Genomic DNA, 26,357 nt, shown 5'->3' with positions numbered 1-26,357 from the left:
AGGCTCTAATACTACAATTTCATTCTACTCTCTGTATTTGCTTCCTAGTGCTCTGCAACGTGGCAACCTCAGGTGAATTTAAGGACAGAATTCTGAGTCTAATAGCTCCTGTTCTACTTTTCTTGGGAAGCTTTCCAATACACATTCATTTCCCCTCTCTGAATTTTGATAGCACTCATAATCTGTACCATATAATCTAATATTTAATTATATGCATTTTGCATTTCTTAGAGGTTGTTTCTTATATTTTTGGCTTGCTTATGAATAGGTTGTAGGTTCTTGAAGGCAAGGACTAAGTTTAAATGTCTTTGTCAGTAACCCTTATACGTGGTGAAGTATTGTGAAGGCCAGCTAAGTGGGCAGCAATACATTCTTTTTTTTTTTTAAGTCTTGCTCTGTCACCCAGGCTGGAGTGTGGAGTGCAGTGGCCCGATCTCTGCTCACTGCAACATCCACCTCCCAAGTTCAAGTGATTCTCAGGTAATCCCCGAGTAGCTGGGATTACAGGTGCACACCACCATACCCGGTTAATTTTTGTACTTTTAGTAGAGACAAGAGTTTCACCGTGTTGGCCAGGCTGGTCTCAGACTCCTGTCTCAGCCTCCCAAAGTGCTGGGATTATAGGTGTGAGTCACTGCACCCGGCTGGGTCAATACATTCTTAAGTGTTTGCAGAAAAATATTTGAATATTCTCAATAATTTAAAACATATTTCACATGGGATATTAATGCTTTTCTTATGAGAAAGAAATGTCTATATTGGTCCATATAACATGCTATAGTCTACATTATTTTTCTATTGAATTTATAATTTAGTGACATATCATAAAATAAACATAGTAGAAGGTTAGCAGTGCTAGCAGAACTAACTCATTGGTGCTCAAAAACACTTGAAGGAAATTCTAATCAGGTTGTTGCTTATAATATTCAGTATAACACTAGTATAATTATTGAGTAGATTTCTCATTTATATCACAGAAAGGGAGAATTCCTTCATTTTCTTAGTTTGCTCAACTTCCCACTGCTTTATAGTTGATTACAAAAAGTTTTCTCAAGAATTTTATCACCACAAACTTCTACTTTACTAATTTGTTCTCACTCACAAAAGAAAAGCCATAAATGCTATTCACATTTTCCAATTTTTTAGGTGGAGTGGATTCCTCCTTTGTGCCATTGCAATGTTTCTTGTGATATTCCCAATGTTTGCTTTTCCAAAAAAGCTTCCACCTCGACACAAGAAAAAGAAAAAGAAAAAGTTTTCTGTTGATGCTGTTAGTGATGACGATGTTCTGAAGGAGAAATCAAACAACAGTGAACAAGTGGACAGAAAAGTTTCTTCTATGGGATTTGGAAAGGATGTCAGAGGTAAAGTATACCTCTTGAACAAATACATGCATGGCGCTTTGGTCAGTGCTACTCAAAGTGTGGTCCCAGGCCAGTGCTGTCTACCCACTGTCTGTGGTTGGCTTGTGGCCAGATAAGTACTAAGATTGAGAGTAAGTGTTGCAAAACTTTTAGAAACTTGACAGAGTAATTTTTTTGTGTGTTGCATCTAATAATAATTTAAAAATTAAGCTTATATTTTATGTTATTTAAAATTAATTTTTAAATAATCCATTTGTGTATTTTGCAAAAGTATCAGTAGATGACAGACTAGAAATAATAATTTTAAAAAATGGCTTTTCCTCACACACAGTTTGAGAAGCACTGATTTAGAACATAAAGAAACAGATGTCTATATATGTTATTTACTATAATTAGAGATGTCTGATTTTTAAAATATTAAAAATCAAGTGCATTGTGCCATGGAGGGTTTATTTCAGAGGAATAATAGTGGCTTTGGTAGTGTGGCTTGATGCCTACATAAGTATAAAACCTACCACTAGAAAGGGATCTCACTTAGCAGCTGTGTCAAATGCTTGCATGTGGGCTCAGAGAAGGGTGGCCAGGGGATGGCCTCCAAACCCAGTGTAAAAATATCCAGAAGGTCTTGGTGATGTATAGTTTATTCTTTTCATTTTTATTTATCTTAAAAATGCTGATTATATTAAGCTAGATTAGGCAATCTATAACCTAAACAATTTGAAGTGATCATGACCAGACAATATTTGTTCACTGTTTCGTATACCTGTTGAATGACAATAAGTCCCTTTAATTCTAGAAACCTATAATGTGATGCTCCCATTAGTTTCAGTTTTGTTTCCAACATTCTCTGAATTGATTTTTTTTGGTATAAATTATGAAGCATAATATTTATCAAGTGCTTTCATCAGTCAAGGTTGTGTTAGGTAAAATTTACCTAGGCACATTATCATCTCATTTTGACTGTATACACAGTGTGGCCAACGAGGAACATTTCCAGCCTAGAATAAAGTTACTCATATATTACAGACATGTCCCTAGGGCCTAAGAATAATAATAGTTAGATTGAACCATTTTTAAAGACTATATTTTTTGAAAGCAAATGAAGTGCTATTTCATTGAAAATGCTTCTTTCCAGTTACATTTTAGATTCGGCCCTCTCCCTTCCCATGATTTTGTGACAGTGTGCACTTTTTGGAACTGTACATGACTTCTTATGCTCTAATAACATAAATTGTTCTCTGGACGCTGGCATGGCCTGATCTCTTCCCATGTGCACTGGCCCATCATTTTTGTGAACCTATAGACCATTATGGCTACTATCAAAAGAGTGATTTTTTTTTTCACAACTCAATTGAGACAAGGTTGATGTCAAATAATTTAAAACATAGTAATAGTCTTTGTGATTCTTTTTTTTTTTTTTTGAGATGGGTCACCCAGGCTGGAGTGCAGTAGTGCGATCTCCACTTACTGCAATCTCTGCCTCTCAGGTTCAAGCAATTCTCCTGCCTCAGCCTCTTGAGTAGCTGGCATTACAGGAGCCCGCCCATGCCCAGCTAATTTTTGTATTTTTGTATTTTTTTTTTTTTTTTTTTTAGTAGCGATGATCTTCCACCATGTTGGCTAGGCTGGTCTCGAACTCCTGACCTCAGGTGATCCACCTTCCTTGGCCTCCCAAAGTGCTGGGATTACAGGCGTGAGCCACCACGCCTGACCAGCCTTTGAGTTTTCATTTATGGAGACTATAAAGTAGACTCAAAGGGAGAAATAAAGTCATATATAAGATAAAATTATATGTTTTATAGCTTAGGGTTAGGTGACTTGAATATGAAATATATCATCTATTGGACAGTATAAAAAAGTGGGGAGAAGACTGATAACAAATACCAACAGCAGATACAACTGTTGCTGGGAATGAAGTTCTTTTGGAAGATGCAGTGTAGACAATGCTATCAATGCCCTGTCCACATTTTTGGACCCCACCGTTTTCATGGCGGAGGTCCACCAACTGCCGGGACTGAAATTATTTGCCTGAAGGATTTTCGTTGTGGGCTGAGAAAACTGCTTGGCTCCTGCTTGAGGCGGTTTTCAGGTACCAAGGAATGAAACCCCTGGCCTCCCATGCCCCAGATAAGTCTTAAGCGGATGACTGGATAAGCACCGCAGCTCCTGCCCCTCTTGGAGGAGGCAGTTCTGAGGTGTGTCTCTGTGTCTTTCGTGGGCTCTCCTCCCTTCCAGTGCATTTCCACCATGCTTTCCACCCAGCGTTCCCTGAGTTGCCCAAATAAATTACCTGGATGTGAACTCTTGTCTCAGGTCCTGGTCCTGGGGAACCCATACTTAGACATGCAGTTTCAAAAGCGATCAGGGCCATTGAGAATTCAAAAATGATTTTGGAAATTGAATCTATACACTATTTTATGGGATATCTTGTTGTACTGCCAGGGGTTGCTTTTCTTTGTCTTCTCTGTGCTCAATTTGATGGTTCAAGATATTGTCTTTTAAAAACAAGAATAAGAGGACTGTTTGAACAGTGATGGGTAGTTGGTTTATAAAATCTGTTTCTATTCTGATTTTCTTATTAGTACTTTTTGATAAAGTCTCCTTTTTTTACCCTATGCCTTGATTATCATAACTAATCCTACTTCTGCAGCCAAATCTCCTGACTGGGACACACAACTGATTCATTTTATTATTTCCACTTGTACTGGATTCTCTAATCATATCAAGACTGGAACTTCAAGAGACATATTATCTTGTTAGAAAGAAATACTGTTTTAATTGAATTATATTGAGAATGTTTTGCTAAAAATGACATTGACGATATTAAAATAATGTTCAATTAGAACATTTAAAATTAATTCATTTTTATCTTGTATACATCTATTTCCTTTAGTGTATCTAATACATATCACCTGAAGAAAGTGATTAGTATTTAAGATAATTTTCCAAAGGACAAATAAAATCCCCAGGAATCATTCTGCTATTGACATCATTTTTTTTTTTTTAACAAAGCTGAGATTTATTATTGAGGTTACTTTTGAACAAAGCTGATATTTATTATTGAGGTCTTGCCTTAAAGAATGATTCATAGAAAAGTTCATTTTGAGTTAAATCTGAGTTTGAATCCCAGATCCTGTTTTCCCTTCTATTTTCTGGAGTAGGGCTTCTTTTGGTCTTAATTTTTAAATTTTTTATTCTATTTTTATTTTATTGAGACAGAGTGTGTCTCTGTCACCCAGGTTGGAGTGCAGTGGTATGAACTTGGCTCGCTGCAGCCTCAACCTCCCAGGCTCAAGTGATCCTTCCTGGCTCAACCTCCCTAGTAGCTGGGACTACAGGCCTGTGCCACCACACCTAGGTAATTTTTGCATTTTTTGTACAGATGGGGTTTCACCATGTTTCACAGGCTGGTCTAGAACTCCTGGACTCAAGGAATCTGCCTGCCTCAGCCTCCCAAAGTGCTGGGATTACAGGTGTGAGCCACCACACTTGGATTTTTGGTCTTTATTTTATATTTCAAATTTGGATACCAATATTAGTACCTTCGAAGAGGAGGTAGAAGTTGGTAAGTTATAATTTCTTAAACTGAAAATTATTGGCCAGATGCAGTGGCTCATGCCTGTAATCCCAGCACTTTGGGAGGCTGAGGTGGATCAACTGAGATTGGGAGTTCGAGACCAGCCTGGCCAACATGGCAAAACCCAGTCTCTACTAAAAATACAAAAATTAGATGGGTGTTGTGGTAAGCACCTGTAATTCCAGCTACTTGGGAGGCTGAAACAGGAGATTTGCTTGAACCCAGGAAGTGGAGGTTGCAGTGAGCCAAGATTGTGCCACTGCACTCCAGCCTGTGTGACAGAGGTGAGACTGCATCTCAAAAATAAATAAATAAATAAATAAACGAAAATTATTTGAGCCATACAGAATGGTGCCCTTTTGGGAAGTTCTATTGCAGAGAATGTTAGAAGAAAATATAAGTCCACCTTCACATTTTAATGACAGACATTGAGAAAATCTGACTCAGTGTTTTCATACTCTTATTATAAATTATGCAGGAATAATGCTGATTTAAGACACCACAAAGGGGAAAGTAGAATTCTCAGTGTATCTGCATTACATTCCACAAAGAGATTAGCATTGATTCCATAAAAAATCTTACCAATAAAAATAAACACTTAAAATATTTAAGCGAATCCATTTTCCTGAGGGTTGAGGTCCAGCATTTTAAAGCATTCCAAATTTAACTGGGCAAGCTTTCTATCTAAAAAACTTTTGGTGGCAGTTAATCATAAGAAGGATTTTACTTTCTATGTCCACTTTTTAATCTTTGAAGCTTAATTGCTTAGTATTATTAATTAAGCATAAAATTTAACAGATTTTTTCTCTGCTAGAGTTTTGTCTGTTAGAGTGCAATATATTTAAAATCCTAACTAAATAAAATAGTTGCCCTGAGGTGATAAACTGATTTAAAGAGGCCACTGAAAGTTAGAGAATTTTGCTCATGAAAGGATAATGCTGGTATCATTGAATTCACTGAGTGTTCACTCTATAGAAGGTGTTGTACTCCATGCTTTTGTTATAAAGTTGAGTGAGCCATGGCTTACCCTCCAAGAGCTTAGAGTCCACTGAGGGAGCCAGGACAAATACAAATGGAAATGTATTAAAGACCATAAAAAGAGAACAGGTGCAATGGTGTGGAGGTTCAAGGCTGCAGAAGGAACATCTAGTTCAGGGATCAGGAAAAGTTATGTGGAGGAGGTGGGATTTGGGATGAACCTCGAAAGACTGGGAGGATTTCAGTAGGTGGAGGCGGGTGTCAGGAATATTCAGGCAGAGAGAGCAAAGGCCAGAAACTGGGACTGTGTAGATGTATTTGAAAGTGCTGAACAAGCAGTTTGTAGCTGGTGCGTTGGATGTATGTGGCAGAGGCCTGGGAGATGAGGTTGGGAAGGTCAAGCAGGGCATATGGTGGAGAGCGTGAGTTCTAGCGTGAGTTCTCTGATTTCTTTTCTAATGGGGACTGGGGAGGTTTGAGCCGGTGTTTGGTAGCAGTGGAAGAGGTAGATTAGGGAGGAGGAGGAGCAGATTGTTAGGAAGGGGCTCAGGTAGATAGCTGCAGACAGAGCCCGGTGGGGAGGTTTCGACTAGTAGAGAAGGAAAGCACAGCAGCCTGCTAAACTGGCCCTGCTGCTTTGACCCTTCCCGCCTTTCTACATGCCTCCCACCCAGCAGCTAGAAATGTTAAATTGCCACTCCTTCGCTCAAAGCTCTGTGATCTCCCAGCTCATTCACAGAAAAGTCCACTTCTTTGTGACCTATGATTTAACCCCTGGTTACCTCTTCAACTCTTTCTCCTTTCAGTCCCATTTGTTTATTGTGTGTTCTGTTTCAGCTGCACTGGGCTCATTGTTGGTCCTCAAACATGCCAGACACAGTCTCACTCCAGGACTTTTACACTTGCCACACATGTGCTGAGAATGTTCTCTCACTTTCCTCAGTGAGCTTCTCACATGGCCCCTTTCCAGTGAGGCATTCCTTAGCAACCCTGTTAAAAATCGCTGACCTTTCCTCCAAGGCTTCTTACCTCCATTCTGCCTTTAGTTTTCTCCTTAGCACCCATCACTCACCTACCATGGATTGTACTTACTTATTTATTGCCTCCCCAATGAGAAAGTAAGCTCTATGAAGACAGAGATTTTTTTTTTTTTTTTTTTTTTTTTTTTGTCCATTACATTTCTGCTGAGTTTACACCACCTAGTAAGTACGTAGTAAATATTTGATGAATGAATTAGTGAACGAGAGGAGGGAAGAAGGAGGTCATTTCTTTTTCTTTCTTTTTTTTTTTTTTGAGACCATCTTGCTTTGTTTCACTCTGGAGTGCAGTGGTGTGATCTCTGCTCACTGCATACAGCACCTCCCAGGCTCAAGCAATTCTCCTGGCTCAGCCTCCCGAGTAGTTGGGATTACAGGCACCCGCCACCACGCCTGGCTACTTTTTGTATTTTTAGTAGAGATGGGGTTTCACCATGTTGGTCAGGCTAGTCTCGAACTCCTGATCTCAGGTCATCCACCGCCTCGGCCTCCCAAAATGTTGGGATTATAGACATGAGCCATTGCACCTGGCAAAAGAGGTCATTTCTTTAGGATGTGACAACTGATGTGGGAATAATGGAGAGAGAGGTACCAGAGGTGGTTATAGGGTTTGAACCTCAGATAATGGGGAGAGGAGCTAGTTGAGAGAAGCAGAAGGAATAAATTCTGAACTTGAGCTACCTAAGAACACCCAGAACCATTGTATATGCTCCTTTGCTAGGTGTTTTGGAACAAGTATAGTATGAATATGTTCAGGTCAATTTTTGACCCAGCAAAGAAGAATCACTAAAAGCTACATGCCTGGGCCCTGTGCTCTTAGTCTTTCTGCATACATACTTCCTTTGCTAAATTGCCCTTTATTTTGTGTTTGCAGCTTTATTGAAAGTTGCTGCTTGAATTTCCCATATTTGCCATAGGATGGTTGCTCAGTGCCCTTTATATAAAACTCCTTTCCAAAGATCAATGGTTCTCAAACCTAGCCTACATCAGCATCACCACAAAGACTCCCTTAAACCCAGGTCTCTAGGCCCCAGTTCACAGTCTCTGATTCAGTAGGTCTGGAGTGGGGCCTGAGAATTAGCTTTGTTTTTTTTTTTTTTTAACAATTTCCCAGATGATACTGAAGCTGTTGGTCCAGGAACCGCACTGTGAAAATCACAGCTCTAGAACATAGTTAGGAAAAACTTTGTTTTCCAGGAAGAAAGTAGAATGTTTCTGCATTTCTGATAATGATGATTATATAGCTTTTTGCTTTGATGGCCAGGAAAGTCAGAGTCAAATCTGAAACCCAGGAAAAGTCTTGTGGCCACATTTAATTCTTTCCCCCAGTTTGGATGCTCTGCTCTATTTACGTGTTCTGTGTATCGAATTCTTTGTTTCTTTTTCTGTCTAACTTTTATTTTATTGTATGTATGATTTCTGGTGATCAGCCACATCTTTAGATTTGGACTTGCAGCTTAGGAGGTGAAAAGTAAATGGTAACAGTCCAGGCAGAGAATCCCTAAAAAAGAAAGCTCTTTCTTTATACTCAGCAAAATAACTGTGGGGTGACTCATCAGAGTAGCATCTCCTTAGAAAGATATTTGAAAATACTCACAAGTGCTGATTTAAACAAGTAAGGTAGTACTGTGGCCAGGAGCCACTAATGATGTCTTTTAGGCCCTGGCAGCCATCCTTTCTACCCCCTTGTTGTAGGTAAGTGTCTTGGGCTCGATGTGCTAAGCTGCAAGGTGACTGTGGTGTGCTAGTGTCATCTAGTTCCTGTCTTTTCCAGGCAAGCAGCAAATGCTATCTGACGGTGTATTTTGGAGGGTGGGAGGATGTAGAGTATCTTCATGGGGCCTTAGATTGGGAAACCCATGGGGTCATTTCTTTCAAAGAAAATGAGCAGGAAATGAGGGCATGTACGTCCGTGTTGGCCATGTTGCATATGATAAGCAGTCTTGGTTTTGCTTTTACAGAAAACCCTGACTAAAAATAGTTTGATTCTTCTGGATAACAGGCATGGAAAAGTTGTATCTGCCAAATGCTCAAGAACATACAGGATCATGAGAGATTCACAGGCCATAAAAGTTACTAAGGTTTTCACTGCAGGATGATCATATGTTTTCGCCAGCTTTTTGATCCACCAGAAGGCCTTAAAGAATACAAATGATAGGAACTACAAGATTAGAAATAATGGAACATTTAAATAGAGTCATTCCTTGGTATCCATGGGGGATTGGTTCCAGAACCCCTTGGTGGATACCAAAATTCATGATGCTCAAGTCTCTGATTTAAAAACGGTGTAGTATTTGCATATAAACTACACACATCTTTAAATCATATACTTTAAATCATCTCTTGTTACTTATAATGCCTTTATATACTTTAAATCATCTCTTATTACTTGTAATACCTAATACAATGTTAATACTATGTAAATAGTTGTTATATGGTATTGATTAGAGAATAAGGACAAGAGAAAAGTCTGTATGTGTTCAATACAGATGCACCCATTCATTTTTTCTCTTGAGTATTTTTGATCTGTGGTTGGTTGAATCCACGGATGCAGAATCCATGGATGCAGAATCCATGGATATGGAGGGCCAACTGCACTCTAAGTACTTATAAAAGAAGGGGATTAAGGAGTTTCAAGAGATGTTAAAGGCTATTCAATAATTTGCACCCATGGGATTTTAATGTATAGAGATATCTGAGTGATGACATGATGAGGTTAATACCACTGGTAGAATAAATTACTTATACTTCCTAAGAGAAGGGGGCAGGCCCTGCCATGCAGGACCACAGGGAGAGCATCAGGTTGGTCAGGAGGCAGAATCGGAATGAGGCCAGAGTCTGGGCCACAGCCTTTATTGGGGTTTCCTTGGGAAAGAGCTTAGGATTGGCTAGTTTGAATAATGTCCATAGGCTCTGGGCTATAAGGATGGCCTCCAGTTGTCTGGTACCTGACCCTGGGAGATTTAGTACAGGTGAAGTGTGTGTGAGTTAGATAAGGAGGTGGTTGGGGCCACCACCTTGGGATTGGTTGGTTTGTTTATGGAAGGTATGGTCCCAGTGGTAGCTGAGCCCAGTGCTATCTCTAAGAAGTGGCTGTAGTCCTGGGAGGGCAATCTGTCCCTGGCCAGCAAGCTTTTTAAGAAGTCAAAGCATTATAAAATACATAAATTTACAAACATGATTAACAGAGAAGCTTATGTGTTCTAGCTGTAGTATCTGCTCACTGGCCTCCTTCAGCTACAATTATCATGTGGTGTTCCCTCTTTCTTTATTACACCACTTTTCCTCCTCCCCGCTGAGGAGGCCTTTCCTATGCCCTCAAGGCAAAGGCCTTGGTACTGCTCATGTTCTTTGCAAAGCACCCTGTATTTTGGCAGTATCACATTATTTTAAAATTTATCAATAAAAATCTCCATTTTTTATATAACAATGACCTTCCACTCTGGTTGCTGTCATCTTCATTCTTGGTCTCTGTGCCCAATGTGAATTTTATGCCTTGTTTGACGTTAGTCCCTTTAAGCTGCCTTTATCTGCCTGTTTGATCATTCTTTTCTCAAAATGTACTCTTATATAAGAAATGGGTGTTATTTAAGACTTTTAGGAAAGGACTAGATGGGTTTCCAAATGGAACCCAATAATTTAATTATTGAGATAAATGGCTGGCAATATCTATCCTAAGGAAATTTCTCTTTTTTTGTTTTTCTTTCTCACAAATATGTTTATTGGACAATTACTACAGGACTAAGAACTCAGGACTCATACATGAAAAGTTGCAGACCTTGCCCTCAAAGGGAGGCAGAAAGGAAAGTAGACACAATATTAGTATGTTAAGTCCTAAAATGGAGGTATGTACATTCTAAGGAGGTGGAAGGAAGAGGAGAAAGGAATCCATGTTGGCTGCCTGAGTCAGGGAGGACTTTCAGGGATGACACATTTCTGCATCCTTTTAAAATTGCACCTTTTAAAACAAGATCCTAAAAGTAATACATGCTCATGACAGAAAATTTAGAGAATAAAATAAAAGTGAAGTCCAATCCCATTTCTGAAAATAAAATGCTTAACTTTTTTAATAGTAAGAAAGTATTTATATTATGAAACTAGATAGATGTGGTGGTTGCACAACATTGTGACTGTACTAAATTCCACTAACATTTTCACTTTAAAATAGTTAATTTTATATTCTGTGAATTTTGGCACAATAAATTATTTTTTTTAAAAGGGTATATATTTTAGTTGAATTTAAACATAAGGGAAATAAACTGCCTGGGCTACTAAATTTTAGATAAATGTTCGTATGTCTGGATATATCCATGTCAAAAATTATGAAAAGCATTAAGATGTTTGTTTGGTATTTAATACTCATAATTTATACCTGGCTAGAAATGTACATTTGGGGGTAATAAAATTTAGTCAACTGTTTCATAGTAATACTGATTTACTTATCTTGTATAATAATAAAACAAGCACTAGTCCTTATTCCACACCCGGTTTAAATTTTAAAAAAAGATGTAAAAGGAACAAAATTAATATCTAATTTTACTTTTACAAGGGCTCTTTAGAAGAACATAAAAGAAAAGTTGGTATGGATGCACAATATCAGTGGGTAAAAACAAACACGCAAGCAACACATCCTGGGCATGGAATTATCTTGCAACCAGAAGAAAAAAATCAGAATATTAATGAAGGTTAAAAATATGGTGAAACTAATTAGCCTACAGAAATTAGTACTTATAATTATGACTTTGAATCTTGAAGAAAATGTCTGATTATGCGATGCATTCTCTAGTATTACCAGTTAATACAGCAAACATATTTAAAGCTTTGTTGCTTAAAGAGGCAATCACTCAGATATCTGAAAAATTAAGCATACCTCTTTCTCAGATATGCTGGATAAAGGACAATATTGTGTATTTTCTGTTTCTCCTGTTAGTATTTTAATTTTTCTTTAATGGACATTTTAGTTTATAATCTTATCTGACACCACTAAGGATTTGTTAGCATTAAAGAACCATACTTTAAAAAGGAGCATAATTTTCTATTTTCAGTGAGTTCACCACTGTGAACCACCTTTCGTCTTACGTTTTCTTAACTCTTTTTTTTTTTTTTTTTTTTGAGGCGGAGTCTCGCTCTGTCGCCCTGACTGGAGTGCAGTGGCTGGATCTCAGCTCACTGCAAGCTCCGCCTCCCGGGTTTACGCCATTCTCCTGCCTCAGCCTCCGGAGTAGCTGGGACTACAGGCGCCAGCCACCTCGCCCGGCTAGTTTTTGTATTTTTAGTAGAGACGGGGTTTCACCGTGTTAGCGAGGATGGTCTCGATCTCCTGACCTCGTGATCCGCCCATCTCGGCCTCCCAAAGTGCTGGGATTACAGGCTTGAGCCACCGCGCCCGGCACGTTTTCTTAACTCTTAACCCACTCCCCAGGAGGAAATTATGCCTCTTTGGAATGGACTTCATTTTCTCACAAGTATATGGCTATTGTTTTAGTGCAAATTATTCCAGTGATATAATAAATAATATTAATAAATACATTCTAAGTATATTTTTCGAGTGCCTCCTATAGGCCAGATGAATGCTGGGAGCTGAAAATGTACAGATACCCCAAGGTCCTGCAGTCAGAGCTTTTATAGTCTCCTGAAAGGAACAGACAGGTAAACACATGCAGCTACCTAAGAATTGATGACTAGAGCTATGGACCAAGTACATGGGAGCACAGAGAAGGAGCCCCCTAGACTGTCTAGAGAAGCTGTAAATGCTTCCAATAGGGGCAGACACTAATCATGAAACTTGATGGATGAGTTTGACATTTGCCAAAGAGACTGGTGGGAAATCCACAAATAGTACAGAGATGAAGTAGACCAGGCCATGGATGAAGCTTGGGGCAGGGCAGCCATAGGACTACAGAGTGGAAGGGCAGGCAGCAGCCCGCTCTCACAGGCCTGGCACACTCAGTGGTGTTCATGGTAACTGGGTCTTCCTCTTTTGCTTGGTCAATCCCTTTGTTGGTGTACGTTTTTCAAATATGTCATTAAAACAAAGTTTGTTTCAGTAATCTAACACAACAGCAAAAAGACATGATACAGATCCTTTCAGGTTGTAAAGAGCAGAAGCCAGTTCAAGCCACCTGAGATACTGGGGTTCTGGTGCGAGACTCCAGGGGAGAGCAGAAGCCCCAGTGGCTGGGCCCCTGGCTGAGAGGGATGTGCCCATTGCCATTGAGCCCCACAGTCACTCTGCAGACTCCACTGTGGCTCCAGGGTCAGTTTTCCTTACTTTTGTCTCTCACTCAGTCTTCATACTCCCTGCCTACTTATCCCTTTATAGTCTCTAATGCAAACACTCTAAGGGATACAAAGTCAAGGGGTTTTTGGCCAGTCTTTGCTCACAGAGTGTGCCTTAGGCCTCTGGTGGCTGTTGGGTTGCCTGTAGGTAGCACCTTTGAGTCCAGCCTCCTTCCCTGGTCCAATCAGCTCATTTGGGGCTATCAGGTCCTATGGTAAAAACCTTGCAGCTTCTGTATAAGGAGCCACAGAAGAGGGGTCTTCCAGTGTGGCAGGGACTTGCAGAGCCGTCTGTAGCCTGGGATATATTTCTCATCAAACTAAATAAACTCCCAGGAATTTTGTCTCTCTGCCCGCTTGAAAAGATGACTGCACCTTTCAGGTTCGCTGAAGTTGGTGCTCATTTAAGCTTTGCTCATCCAAATAAAGGCCTTTTATAGTACTAGTTACTCGGGAGGCTGATGCGGGAGGATTGCTTGAGCCCTGAGTTTGAGGCTGCAGTGAGCTATGATCACTTCATTGCATCCTGGCCTGGGCAAAAGAGGGAGACCCTATCTAAAACAAACAAACAAACAAACAAAAAAAATGAAGACCTTCATCTAATACAAACTTTAAATTGTGACTTATTTTATGAATGAGCATAAAATATTTGCACATGCTGGAACACGTTTGGCTAATGGTCAAAAAATTAGAAACATATCAATACCTTCTGCCTTATATCATGCTGTGATCAGTGGGGTTTGGAGAATAAATTACGGCCTCTGCCCTCACTGATACTGATCCAGTCGCTCCTAAACACCATCCCTTATCAACTTCCATAAGAATCCAGTCACGGCCGGGCATGGTGGCTCACACCTGTAATCCCAGCACTTTGGGAGGCCGAGGAGGGCAGAACACGAGGTCAGGAGATCAACACCATCCTGGCTAACATGGTGAAACTCCGTCTCTACTAAAAACACAAAACATTAGCCTGGTGTGGAGGCACTTGCCTGTAATCCCAGCTACTCGGGAGGCTGAGGCAGGAGAATCGCTTGAACCCTGGGGGAAGAGGTTGCAGTCAGCTGAGATCATGCCACTGCACTCCAGCCTGGGCAACAGAGCAAGACTCCAACTCAAAAAAAAAAAGAATCCACTCACACCACCCATCTCAGATTTTCTGAATTTTGACCAAAGGCTTTGGAGGCCACTGGGTACACCAGATTTATTGCAGCATAGCTCTGTTGTGATTGGAGTGCAATTTAACACCAGGTCTGCGTGCACGGGATGATGGGGCCGCCTACACTGTCATCACTATGCACCTGGAAGGAGCAAATGATCTGCCAATGCTATTAATACTTCTTTTCAAAGTGATTTCAGAGTATAGACCACCTCTTGAATTTTGGTGCTTTGTGTTGAATTTTATTCCTACTTTACTACCGCTTAAGGTATTTCCTCGTTTTAGTGCCAGCTTGAATTTATAAGATTTCCTAGCATTAAATGATCAAAAAATGATAATCACTATCATTATTTCATCATCTCTCCTTCATCATGCTTTTTACTGCATCTTTGGTTTTACAATAACACAGTTATAAATGACACCAAGAAACTGATCTAAAATACATTCTGTTGCATAAAAATTAAGTATTTGGTTGCAAATTTAGGAAGGTTTAACAACATTTTGCTAACTTAGTTTTCTAAATTTTATGTTTTTGAAACAATTTTGAATTTACATGAAAGCTATAGAAATAGCACAGGGCACCAGTGTACCCTACATCCTGATTCCTCAATTGTTAACATTTCTGAAAAATTGAGGGTATGGTACTCTACTGTCCCTAATACTTCAGTGTATGTTTCCCAAGTACAAGAACACTCTCCTATGTAACCACAGCGCAGCCATAAGAATCAGGAAATTCACGTGGACCTGGTGCTACCATCTAAACCACAGGCCCCAGTCAGATTTTGCTGATTATCCTGATAATGTCCATCATGTCCAAGATTCAATCCAGGACCACATGCGTTTAGTTTTTGTGCCCTTTAGTCTCCTTCAACCTGAATCAGTCACTCAACCATTTTTGTTTCTCATGACCTTGACCTTTTTAAAAAGGTACAAGCAAGTCACTTTGTATATACATTAACTTTGAATATCCTTCAATTTGGATTTGGTAATATTTCCTGATTCATGCATGTTACACCACTGAAATGATGCTATGCTCAGTATATAGGAGCAGAGACACATAGTGTTAGTTTGCCCTATCACCAGTTAGGCTAACTTTTATCACTGGGATAAGATAGTGCTTACCAGGTTCCTTCATTCTAAAGTTAATAAGTATAATGTAATTATTAATCAATGAGATAAGTATAATGTAATTATTAATCAATGAGTAATTAAAAAGTACTTTGTGGGGAAATATTTTGAGGCTATGTAAATCCAGTTGACACCCATTATTTGTGGCAGCTATGTCCTATAAAGCCACTGTGAACACTGGATTAGCCTGGACTGAACTTCCCTCTTATGGGAGGTACGGGGTTGGGTTCCTATTACAACATAATCCTCAACCAATCAGTCGATACACGACCTGGCTTCATGTATCTTTCTGTTTAAAGACTCCTTATTTAATATATAGGGTTGATTCATTATCACTGAACTTATTGTCAATTGCACTGTAACTCATGCCTGAAGGAAGCTTATCTAACATAAGTATTTTCTCCGTAAGGCACATCATGGTCTTTTGCACTTTAGGAACCCTAGACAGCACTGCAGCACAGGGGATTTTAAGCAATGAGATCACCAACAAACGGTACAAAAATGCAAAACATGTGAGACAATGTATTATGGAAAGGACATGAGTTTACAATATGACAGCAGAAACAAGAAAGCAGAGTGTCACCTTGTTCCACCTCAGCTGGGAATGTGTGCATTGGAGGACTCAAATTTTTCTCTGGTCTGCACGTGACTGTGAAAGTGCTGCGAGTGTTAATTTTTGGGGTTACAAATACATTTTAGCAAGTAGGTGTCTTTGCAAATATGGAATCTGTGAATAATAAACACCGAATATATTTCATTCCTATTAGACTTTTGCTTACTGGTTTAGCATCTACAGAGGTCAAATTGTCCCATATTGGGCCATTGAGAATCCTTCAAGCTGTCTTCTGTGTCCTTCTGACATGTCCTCACCATTGCATGAGCACATTTTTGCTTTCTTGTTCAACAAGATTTTCTAGGCTTATCTTGTATTATCTCTGCTCCAGTTGTAAAGTTAGACATTTTTCCAGGGAGCTCTGGTCCCTTTTAGTAGAAGATGGTTTTTAGAAACCAAGAATTGGGTGCCAGGTGGATGCATTCCTACCAGGGTGTCATTACTTCTAAGCCTTGTGAGCAGACAGAGAAGGACCTATATTTATACCCACATACAAACACACACACGGTCTATCATCCATGTGTCTATCTTCATCTAATCTATTTATCTATCTGCCTATCTGAACCGTGAATTCATACCAGTACCTCCTTCCAATCTGATGTAGAATGATCCCCCTTTCCATATTTGTAACTCTCTTCTTTGGCAGTTAGAAAACTGATTTCCATTATTTTCAATGTATTTATAACTTGCTAAGTCTCCTTCGATGTAAAAAAATCAACCAGTCCCACCAACTAAAGGTACAACCGTGGATACTGTGCTCCCACCCCAACTCCTGGAGGGCTGTAGGCCGAAAGCTCAGCCCCAGTAAAGGAGATTGAGAAAGGTAGAAGAAAGAAGAGAGGAACTTAGAGTCGTTGAAGGTCTGAACTTCTGCTAATTCTTCTTAGATAACAGCAGATGTTTTTAATAAAAGAAGAGAGAACCATCATGCATGTTTTTAGTTACGCTTGAAATTAGAAGGCTATTTTATCATGCCAAATGGCTACAGAAGAAAAACCCGTTTGATATAACTAGTATTTCTTAAAATAGTCATGTGATAGTATGTTAGTTTCTTATTTTAAAAATTTATTTTATATTTTTCCCAGATTTTTAGAGTCAACACATTGGCTTTTAATATACTGCTAAAGTTAATTTGAATCTTTAAATGTTGATAGGTAATCTTAACTTTCTAAGTTCTAAATTTTGGATATGACGTTTTAATTTACAGTGTTTACAAGAGGCTGTAGGATGACTTTATGAAGCACTTTGATTATGTTTTTTCTCTGGTGTGTTTATCCATGTGAAAAAAATGAAGCATGCGTCTTAATTTTTTTTAATTGTTAATTTAAACTTTAAAAATTAAATTAAAATATAGAACATTAAATTTAGTCTAAATTTTAAAATGATGATAGTGAGCAGTCTTAACTTTCTACGTTTCAAATTCTGGTGAATAGGAAGCTATGAATTATAGCTTTAATAAAAGTTCTTGGCTAATTTTAATGAAATGACTCATTATGTTGAAAGAGATAACTGTTCTGAGATGACTATATTGCCAAAAATAATGCAGCTTACTTTTTCTATGAAGATACGTAAAGATTACATAAATGTACATTAATTCACATTCTAGCTATGTAAAAATACAAAAGTATATACACAATAATCTCCTTTTTTCCCTATTTCCCAATCTTAGTCCCATTCAGAGAACATAAACCCTTAATAATCTGGTGTTATATATTTTTCCCAGATGTTTTAGAATCAACACATTGGCTTTTAATATACTGCTGAACTTAACTTGAATCTTTAACTGTTGATAGGTAATCTTAACTTTCTAAGTTCTAAATCTTGGATATGATATTTTAATTTACAGTGTTTACACCAGGCTGTAGGATGAGTATGATTTAAAAGTATGTATTTGATCATATAAAATACATTGTTTTGATTTGTTTGATTTTTAATTAAATAGAATTACACACATACATGTACATCTATTTTTGCAGCTTGCTTTACAAATTAATACAAATATTTCTTGGAGTTCTTTCATGTCAGTACATACAGCTCTGTTTCATTTTTAACTACTGTCTGGTTTTCCATTATATGGCTGTGCCATCTTTTATTTAAACGTTTCCCATTGATGGAAATGTAGATTCCCCCCTCCTACATTTTCAGTATTATAAACTATGCTCCAGTGAAAATACTTGCACATGTATCTTGAAAAATATAGATGGCAGGTTCTGTGAAATAAATGCCTAGACTCAATGGTGAGGCTTTCCTTTCTTGGAGGCAGCTCAGCAGATGCTAAGCCCCCACCTTTCGGCTCTCCTTTCCCTTTGGAGATCTTTGTTCCCTAATTCCAGTACCTCAGAGTGTCTGACCTCATGGCCTCATTCTTTTAGCTTTTTAAACTGTGACTATTTCCTGTTTTATAACAAGGCTTGACAATCAGAAGTACAACATCATGTAGATGCCCACGGAAGCAGAATAGCTACATCATAATGTTAGTTGTGAAAAGTGGAAATTGTAATTGAAGGCTGCATTGCAGGCACTTTACATGTCTAGTGGACTTTGAGGTCTTAACAATGAATAACATTGTTTTAATCAATGAAGAAATGCAAATAATTCTAACAGTTTTTGAAATAGGAACTATCAGTTGTATGGGTATGTTTTTAGGTACTTTACTTAATTTCCATATCCTGGTTGAAAGAAAAACACCAAACAAAACAAAATCTATTTAGAGAGGATGGTTTCTAATCATCATCGGATCTTTCTATTTTTTTATTCTTTGGTGGCAAATGTTGCTGAATGGCTATTTCCGGTTCATTTCAAAAACAATTCAGTTTTATTTTGTTTTCCATCCATTGTTTATAACATTCATTTGTCATTTTTGTCATTTTGTAGACCTACCAAGAGCAGCTGTCAGGATCTTAAGCAACATGACATTCCTTTTTGTGAGTTTGTCATACACAGCTGAGAGTGCCATTGTAACTGCTTTCATTACCTTCATTCCCAAGTTCATCGAGTCACAGTTTGGTATCCCAGCCTCCAATGCCAGCATCTACACTGGTAAGGCACTGCCGCTAGGGCTGCTTGAAAACATGATCATTTTGACCATGAAATGGAATGGGTGAAGAGAAAGTTCAATCTAACATCGAAGTGTTAAACTAGTTCATTAACAGCTACCTTTCCCCCCAGATTTTAGGAGGAGGAAATCCTGGAAAGTGTTCTCTTTGATTCAGATTGTATTACCATGTGACACATTTCCCAACTGTGTTTTGGGAAGGGAGAGAATTTTGCATATTTATATTTACATGGTTCTCAGTTTAAAGAAATGAAATAGGCAATGACATTCAAATTTAAATCTAAATAGATCTTTTTATGGGTTGGCATGGGTCTTAAAGTGTTAAAAAAATTGATAACCTGAAATATAGATCTGTTTCATGGTAGCAGGATTTCCCCTTCAGAAATGTGAACAGATTTTATTTGAATTACTGGAGATGTGTGAAGTTAAAAAGGAAATGTATGAATTTTATTTTAGATATTCGATGTCTGGGCAAACTGATTTTTAGGAGACTTTGATGCATATACCCATAGTACTTAGTGTTCAAATCTTCTTTCATAATAAATTGGATGCTTAGAAATGTGGAAACATTAATTCTCAGATATTGGAGAAATTTTCAGTATATTATATCATGTAATATTCTAGATATTTTCTTAGTGGTATCAAAGATGGCTGATTGACCATATCTTCCTAAAGTCATAATTTATTTAATAAGGTGTATTTCAACAGTTGAAGTATATTTAAATAGTGTAGAATTATGATAACTTTTCAGGTCACTTACGCTCCTATGAGAATTAGTTCTCCAATTCCACATTCAAATCCAGTAAACTTGAACTATCTGAAAATGAACAGGCATCACTGTAGAAATTGATTTGAAATATTTGGGTAATCTCTTTGTGCTCTGCTTCATCTTATATGTATAAAGACATACAACACTGGGTTATGGGTCTAGGAAAGCACATGTTTTTATAAAGAACATACTGCTGTGGACTATTGTAATTGTGACTTAAAATATGCTTTTCTCGATCTTGGTTGCAAAAATATATGTTTTCCTATGTTAAGATAAAATTCCCAGATTATTTTATAGTTTGGTTGTGAGAAAATCTAAACCTTCCATTTGTAGTTTAACTCTTCCACTAACCCTTTGTTGAGCAATGACTTTTGGACAGGGAAAGCAAAAGTTGTCTTGTAGTTGGATTCAAAGCCACACAGCTGTTAATTGTAGTCTCCAGCATTTCCCAAACTAAGTTTCCATATTCAAAGGTGTTACTGGGAAGACAGTTCATAATAAAATAAATTTGGAACTTGCTGAGTTCAACAAAATATCATAGGATTCTTTACTGCAGGCCCTTTCATTTCCTTTAATATGCCGATATGCATTGTGAAACTCCCAGAAGACCACTCAGACTACAGCCTTTTCCAAAGTCATTTGACCATGAAACCCGATTTCTTTAGAGGCATCTTTTTCATAAACACAGTCCCCCAGGATATACATAGGGCACATAGGGAAGCCATACTGTGTGCCCTGGTTCCAGACAGACTAGGGAGCAGAGCTGCCTAGATCATCCCATTTCTCTGCAGATGCACCATTTTCACCCCCAGAGTTAGTGGGAGAGTAGTGCAGTGCTGAGCTGGGCAGGCACTAATGCACCTTGAATGCATACTGGCTAAAGCCATCTCTTAGTTACTGGTGGAGGCTGAGGCTAGACAGACAACTTGTGGAAAAACAGAATAAAGGGTTCAACTGGAGCTGGGGTGTCGGCTGCAGACTTCCACGGTGGTATGGTAGAAGCAGTGGCCACTAAATGGGTCCCACTTGGCCAGGGAAGTACAGGATTGAATAAGGCTAACTCACAGTGTTCATCCCATGGTCCAACGTCAGAATTAAAGAAGCAATATCTCAAAAATGCCACTTCCATTCTGATTTCGTCATCAGCAACTTTTGTTTGTTTGTTTGTTTTGATCATAGTCAAGGCAGTTTATACAATGTTGGCTATTCTACTTGTTCTGATAAAAACTTTTTATTTCCAGGTTGCATATTTTTTTTGTTTATAGATAGGCAACAAATAATAATAGTCAAGAGATATTAAGATTGATTAAGAGTAGAGGGGGCATGTTAAATTGCAGTAAGATTAAACAGAGATAATTCTTTTTAAAACTCCTCTTGGTTTTTTTCTTCTTCTTTTTATAAATTTTAAGTTCTGGGGTACATGTGCAGTGTGTGCAGATTTGTTACATAGGTAAATGTGTGCCATGGTGATTTGCTGCACCTATTAACCCATCATCTAGGTATTAAGCCCAGCATGCATTAGCTATTTTCCCTGATGCTCTCCTTCTCCCCTCAATCCCACAACAGACCCCAGTGTGTGTTGTTCCCCTCCCTCTATCTATGTGTTCTCATCATTCAGCTCCTACTTAGAAGTGAGAACATGTGGTGTTTGGTTTTCTGTTCCTGTGTTAGTTTGCTGAGGATAATGGCTTCAAGTTCCTTCCATGTCGCTGCACAGGACATGATCTTGTTCCATTGTATGACTGTGCGTAGAATTCCATGGTGTATGTGCACCACATTTTCTTTATCCAGTCTATCATCGGTGAGTGTTTGAGTTGATTCCTTGTCTTTGCTATTGTAAATAGTGCTGCAATGAACATACGTGTGCACATATCTTTATAATATAATTATTTATATTCCTTTGGGTATATCCCCAGTAATGGGATTGCTGGGCCAAATGGTGTTTTTAGTTCTAGGTCTTTGAGGAATCGCCATACTGTCTTCCACAATGGCTGAACTAATTTACAGTTGCACCAACAGTGTAAAAGCATTCCTATTTCTCTACAGCCTTGGCAGCATCTGTTGTTTCTTGACTTTTTAATAATTGCCATCCTGACTGGCAATAAGATGGCATCTCACTGTGATTTTGATTTGCATTTCTCTAATAATCAGTCATTTTGAGCTTTTTTGATGTTTCTTGGCTGCATGTATATCTTCTTTTGAGAAGTGTCTGTTCATGTCCTTTGCCCACTTTTCAATGGGGTTGTTTGTTGTCTTCTTGTAAATTTGTTAAAACTCCTCTTGGTTTTTTGAATTGTTATCAGTTTATTCATTCTTACTTTCTGGGCATAGATTTCATTTTTAAAAGAAATTTTAAAATTTGAGCTCTTTTGTACTGTGAATCCCTTTTTTTAATGCATGTAGACTGACATGGGGAATTAAGAAATATATCTGAAAAAGAATTTATCATCTGACAAAGTTTTTGAGTTAAAATTCTCTTTTCACTTAAAAAATTATTTAGGTAAATACCCCGACCTTCATTGCAATTTGTTTGCGTTGTGTTATGGATAGAGAGGAAGCACCAAACACCTACGGAAGGACTGGCCTTCTATTGCTCGCTCATTCACATTGCCATTGAATGCCAGCTCTGTGCACAGCGCTGTGCCTGGTGTGTGGCTGGGGAAATCTAACGACCCACACCAGGGCCTTAAGTTGCTTACACATCTAAGAGGAGAGAGAAAACTTATGAAATACATTAGAAAAAGCTGTCTGAATAAATTAACAGAAAATTTGGATCACAGAGATTATTTTGGCTGATGAGATAGTGTGTTTGAGTTGCATTTCATGGACAATGGCTTTTAACTAGGTTTTTAAGGGAAAATAGAATCTGCCCATTTGGAGTTTGGAGAAAAGGTGTTTATTTCCTGTGGAGGACCAGCTTGAGCAAAGGCAAAGCAGCAGGGGAGGATAAAGCTTCCTCTAATGGCAGAGGAGGGTGGAGGGGAGAGTTTATCCCTAGGTCAGAAATAGAGCTCCAAAGGCAAGCAGGTGCAGGGTGGGAAATCTGCTCACGGACCTTCATCTCCCCTTCTCTCATGCCATAATCACTTGAGGATGCTTGTGCCTGGCAGGAGGTGGTGACACCAATGTCTGATGAGGGCATCATTGCAATACCACAGTCAACCCCACTTCACTCCTCTGGTATAGTGTGTTTCCACTAAACAGTGGGTTTGTGTCACAGTGCACTCTCCCTGCTCATGGTGTTTCTGCTGACCCACTTGGGGTCACGTTTATCTCTTGAAACTAGCTAAATATTATGAAGTTGGTATTTTGGAGAAGCCTGAAATGATGGGAAGACCACTTGTATTAGTTTGTTCTCACACTGCTATAAAGACGTATCCAAGACTGGGTAATTTATAAAGAAAAGTGGTTTAATTGACTCATAGTTCCACATGGCTGGGGAAGCCTCAGGAAACTTACAGTCACAGTGAAATGATAAGAGGCACGTCTTACATAGCGGCAGGTGAGAGTGAGCAAGAGCAGGAGAAACTGCCTTATAAAACCATCACATCTCGTGAGAACGCTCACCAATATGAGAATAGCATGGGGGGAACCACCCCCATGATACCATCACCTCCCACCTGGCACCTCCCTTGATACATAGGGATTATGGGGATTACAATTTGAGATAAGATTTGAGTGGGGACACAGGGTCAAACCATATCAACCCTGAAGGAGCAGTTATACAGGGTGCCCTTGGAATCCATTCACTGCCAGTAACTAGTTGCATGACTTTGGTCAAGTCACTTTCCTCCCTAAATTTCAGTGGAAACTGGAGTTTATCTGTAACTTGAGGATAGTCTCTCCCCGTCTCTCTCTATGTCAGCATTGTTGTGAGGATCAAATGAAGTAGTGAATAGCGATTTGTTTTGAAGTTTACTTAACTTCAAGTAGGTACAACAATACAAATGGAAAAATACAACCTGATCATATCACAGTAAAAAAAATACTATTTATGATGATAGCACCTTACATCTGAAGTTGTGCACTTTGAATAGGTCTGAGAATAAAATCTCTGTAATAATAATGATGATAATAAAAACACTGCTGACGTGTACTGAGTGTTTACTAAGTTCAAGGCTCTACCTAAGCAATTTTATATGGATAACATCATTTAATCCATTCAACTAATGCCTATGAAGTAGATATTATTAATTATGCCAGTTTTCTAGATGAGAAAAAAAATGCCCGGAGGGGTTTAAGTAACTTGCTTAAAGGCAAATAGTAAGTGTTAGAACCGGATGCTAGAGTCTTATACTCCTTGGAGTACATACATATTGCTATTTGATTTTTTTTTTTTTTTAGATGGAGTCTCACTCTGTCACCAGGCTGGAGTGCCATGGTGCAATCCTGGCTCACTGCAACCTCTGCCTCTTGGGTTCAAGTGATTCTCCTCCCTCAGCCTCCCAAGTAGCTAGGTCTACAGGCATGCGCCACCACACCTAGCTAATTTTTGTATTTTTAGTAGAGATGGGATTTCACCTTGTTGGCCAGGATGGTGTGAATCTCTTGACCTCGTAGTCTGCCTGCCTCGGCCTCCCAAGGTGCTGAGATTACAGGCATGAGCCACTGTACTCGGTCTTGCTATGTGATTTTTACTGAAATATTATAATACGTGTATGCTGTTGTCATCATTTCGATTTAGTATTTTCACTATTTGCAAAAAGACAATATTCCAAAGGTTTTAGGATTCCACTTCCATCCACTCAGCCATGGCCCACAAAGTCTGTTTTCAGAGCACTGTGATCTTTCAGCTTTGCCTTTGCTTGGGCTCTTGCCCTTTGATGTGTAGAATTAGAAAGGGTTAGAGCTATTGGTTTGTCTTTACAGGGGAAGGAGCTTAAAATTCCATTTTGTTTTTCACTGTAGAATGATTGAGATACTTATCTCTCTGGTAAAAGAATTAGGTTGGAGTATAATTTTAAAAATTACTGTAATTTTTATTGTTGTCTAAATAACCAAATATTTGCCATCCATCTTCAGCCACTGAATTGGGATTTGGTTGAAGTGATTTACAGCAGTGCCACTGAACTTAAATTGCAGCCTTTGGGAATCGCTTCATCTTTAGATGCAAGAGGCATATGAATGGGCTTTGATTTGTTTCATTCTTCTAAGGGCATCAACAGCTTTTATATAATTTTATGAGCAGTTTTTAAAATCCATTTTTGTACTAGTTTTGTAAACATGTACACAGATTTTCTTTTTAATGTTGAGACTAAGCGTTTAAATACAAATAAAGTATTTTAGGTGTAGATGTCCACTATCACCGTCCATTTCCAAGGTCAGGTGATGACACGTGGCCCTGAGATGTGTGCTGACACCACTCAAGCATGGTGGCTCTGAGAGAGGAGAAAGGTACTTGCAAGCCAATGTTTTGTAGCAGCTGCTAAAGTCTTCCCACTTATATCATTTTAATTATTATTGAGATGAATAGAAGCTATTAGGAACAAAAAGTGACAATTATAGGCTCTTTGTCTTTTGGGCAGAGAGGTATGTATTAACATCATGCTGAATTACATTTGTTCAGTGCTAATGAGAACTTTTATAAGAGCTTATAGTGGACAAAATGTCAGAATACTCAGCTTCTCTTTATTTATCAGTCAACTAATTTAAGGAATGTTTGAGTGTTTACCATGTGGCAGGTTTTTAGCCAGTGCTCTAATGATGGCAGTTAAACACGGTTCAGTTGCTCTTTAATAATGTTTTACGACTCAGAGGACCCAAAATGACAAGAAACACATTGGCATTTCTTGCAGGAAAGGATACTACATGGCATCAGCGTTAAAGTAAAGATGTATTAGTTTGGTGCAAAAGTAATTGCGGTTTTTGCTGTTGAAAGTAATGACAAAAACTGCAATTACTGGCTGGGTGCGGTAGCTCATGCTTGTAATCCCAGCACTTTGGGTGGCCGAGGTGGGTGGATCACTTGAGGTCAGGAGTTCGAGACCAGCCTGGCCAACACGGTGAAACCCGGTCTCTACAAAAAATACAAAAGTTAGCCAGGTGTGGTGACACATGCCTGTAATCCGCACTACTCAGGAGGCTGAGAGGCACGAGAATCGCTTGAACCTGGGAGGCAGAGGTTGCAGTGAGCCGAGATCATGCTACTGCACTCCAGCCTGGGCGATAGAGTGAGACTTCATCTCTAAAAAAATAAAAATAAAAAATTGCAATTACTTTTGCACCAACCTAATACTTTGCAGCCACAGGCCATCTCATAGCAAGAGGCAGGATCCACTTGTCCGCCTCAGAAGGGAGTGGCAAGATCCACTTCCTCTCTTATACCAGGCACCATGGATGTGTTTGTGCATGGATGACCCAGGAACCATAGAATCCAAAATGGTGTTTTGTCTGGAGTCTTA

At 38.8% G+C, this 26,357-nt stretch overlaps 1 protein-coding gene across 3 annotated transcripts in view; it reads left to right on the top strand.

The window, feature by feature from the left end:
- SLCO5A1 (solute carrier organic anion transporter family member 5A1) overlaps window positions 1-26,357 on the top strand; it is a 161,609-nt gene that overhangs the window by 72,738 nt on the left and 62,514 nt on the right. For 2 of the 3 annotated variants that reach the window (XM_023222393.1, XM_023222395.1), the window contains 2 exons: window positions 1,147-1,364; window positions 19,007-19,171. In XM_023222393.1, coding sequence (XP_023078161.1) covers window positions 1,147-1,364; window positions 19,007-19,171 — 383 coding nt within the window. The remainder of the gene's footprint in view (window positions 1-1,146; window positions 1,365-19,006; window positions 19,172-26,357) is intronic. The other variant, XM_023222394.1, reaches the window with a different exon arrangement.

This window comes from Piliocolobus tephrosceles, chromosome 7 (genome assembly GCF_002776525.5).
Source record: "Piliocolobus tephrosceles isolate RC106 chromosome 7, ASM277652v3, whole genome shotgun sequence".
In the NCBI taxonomy this organism is placed as follows: Eukaryota; Metazoa; Chordata; class Mammalia; order Primates; family Cercopithecidae; genus Piliocolobus; species Piliocolobus tephrosceles.
This window is presented reverse-complemented; position numbering and strand designations above follow the sequence as displayed.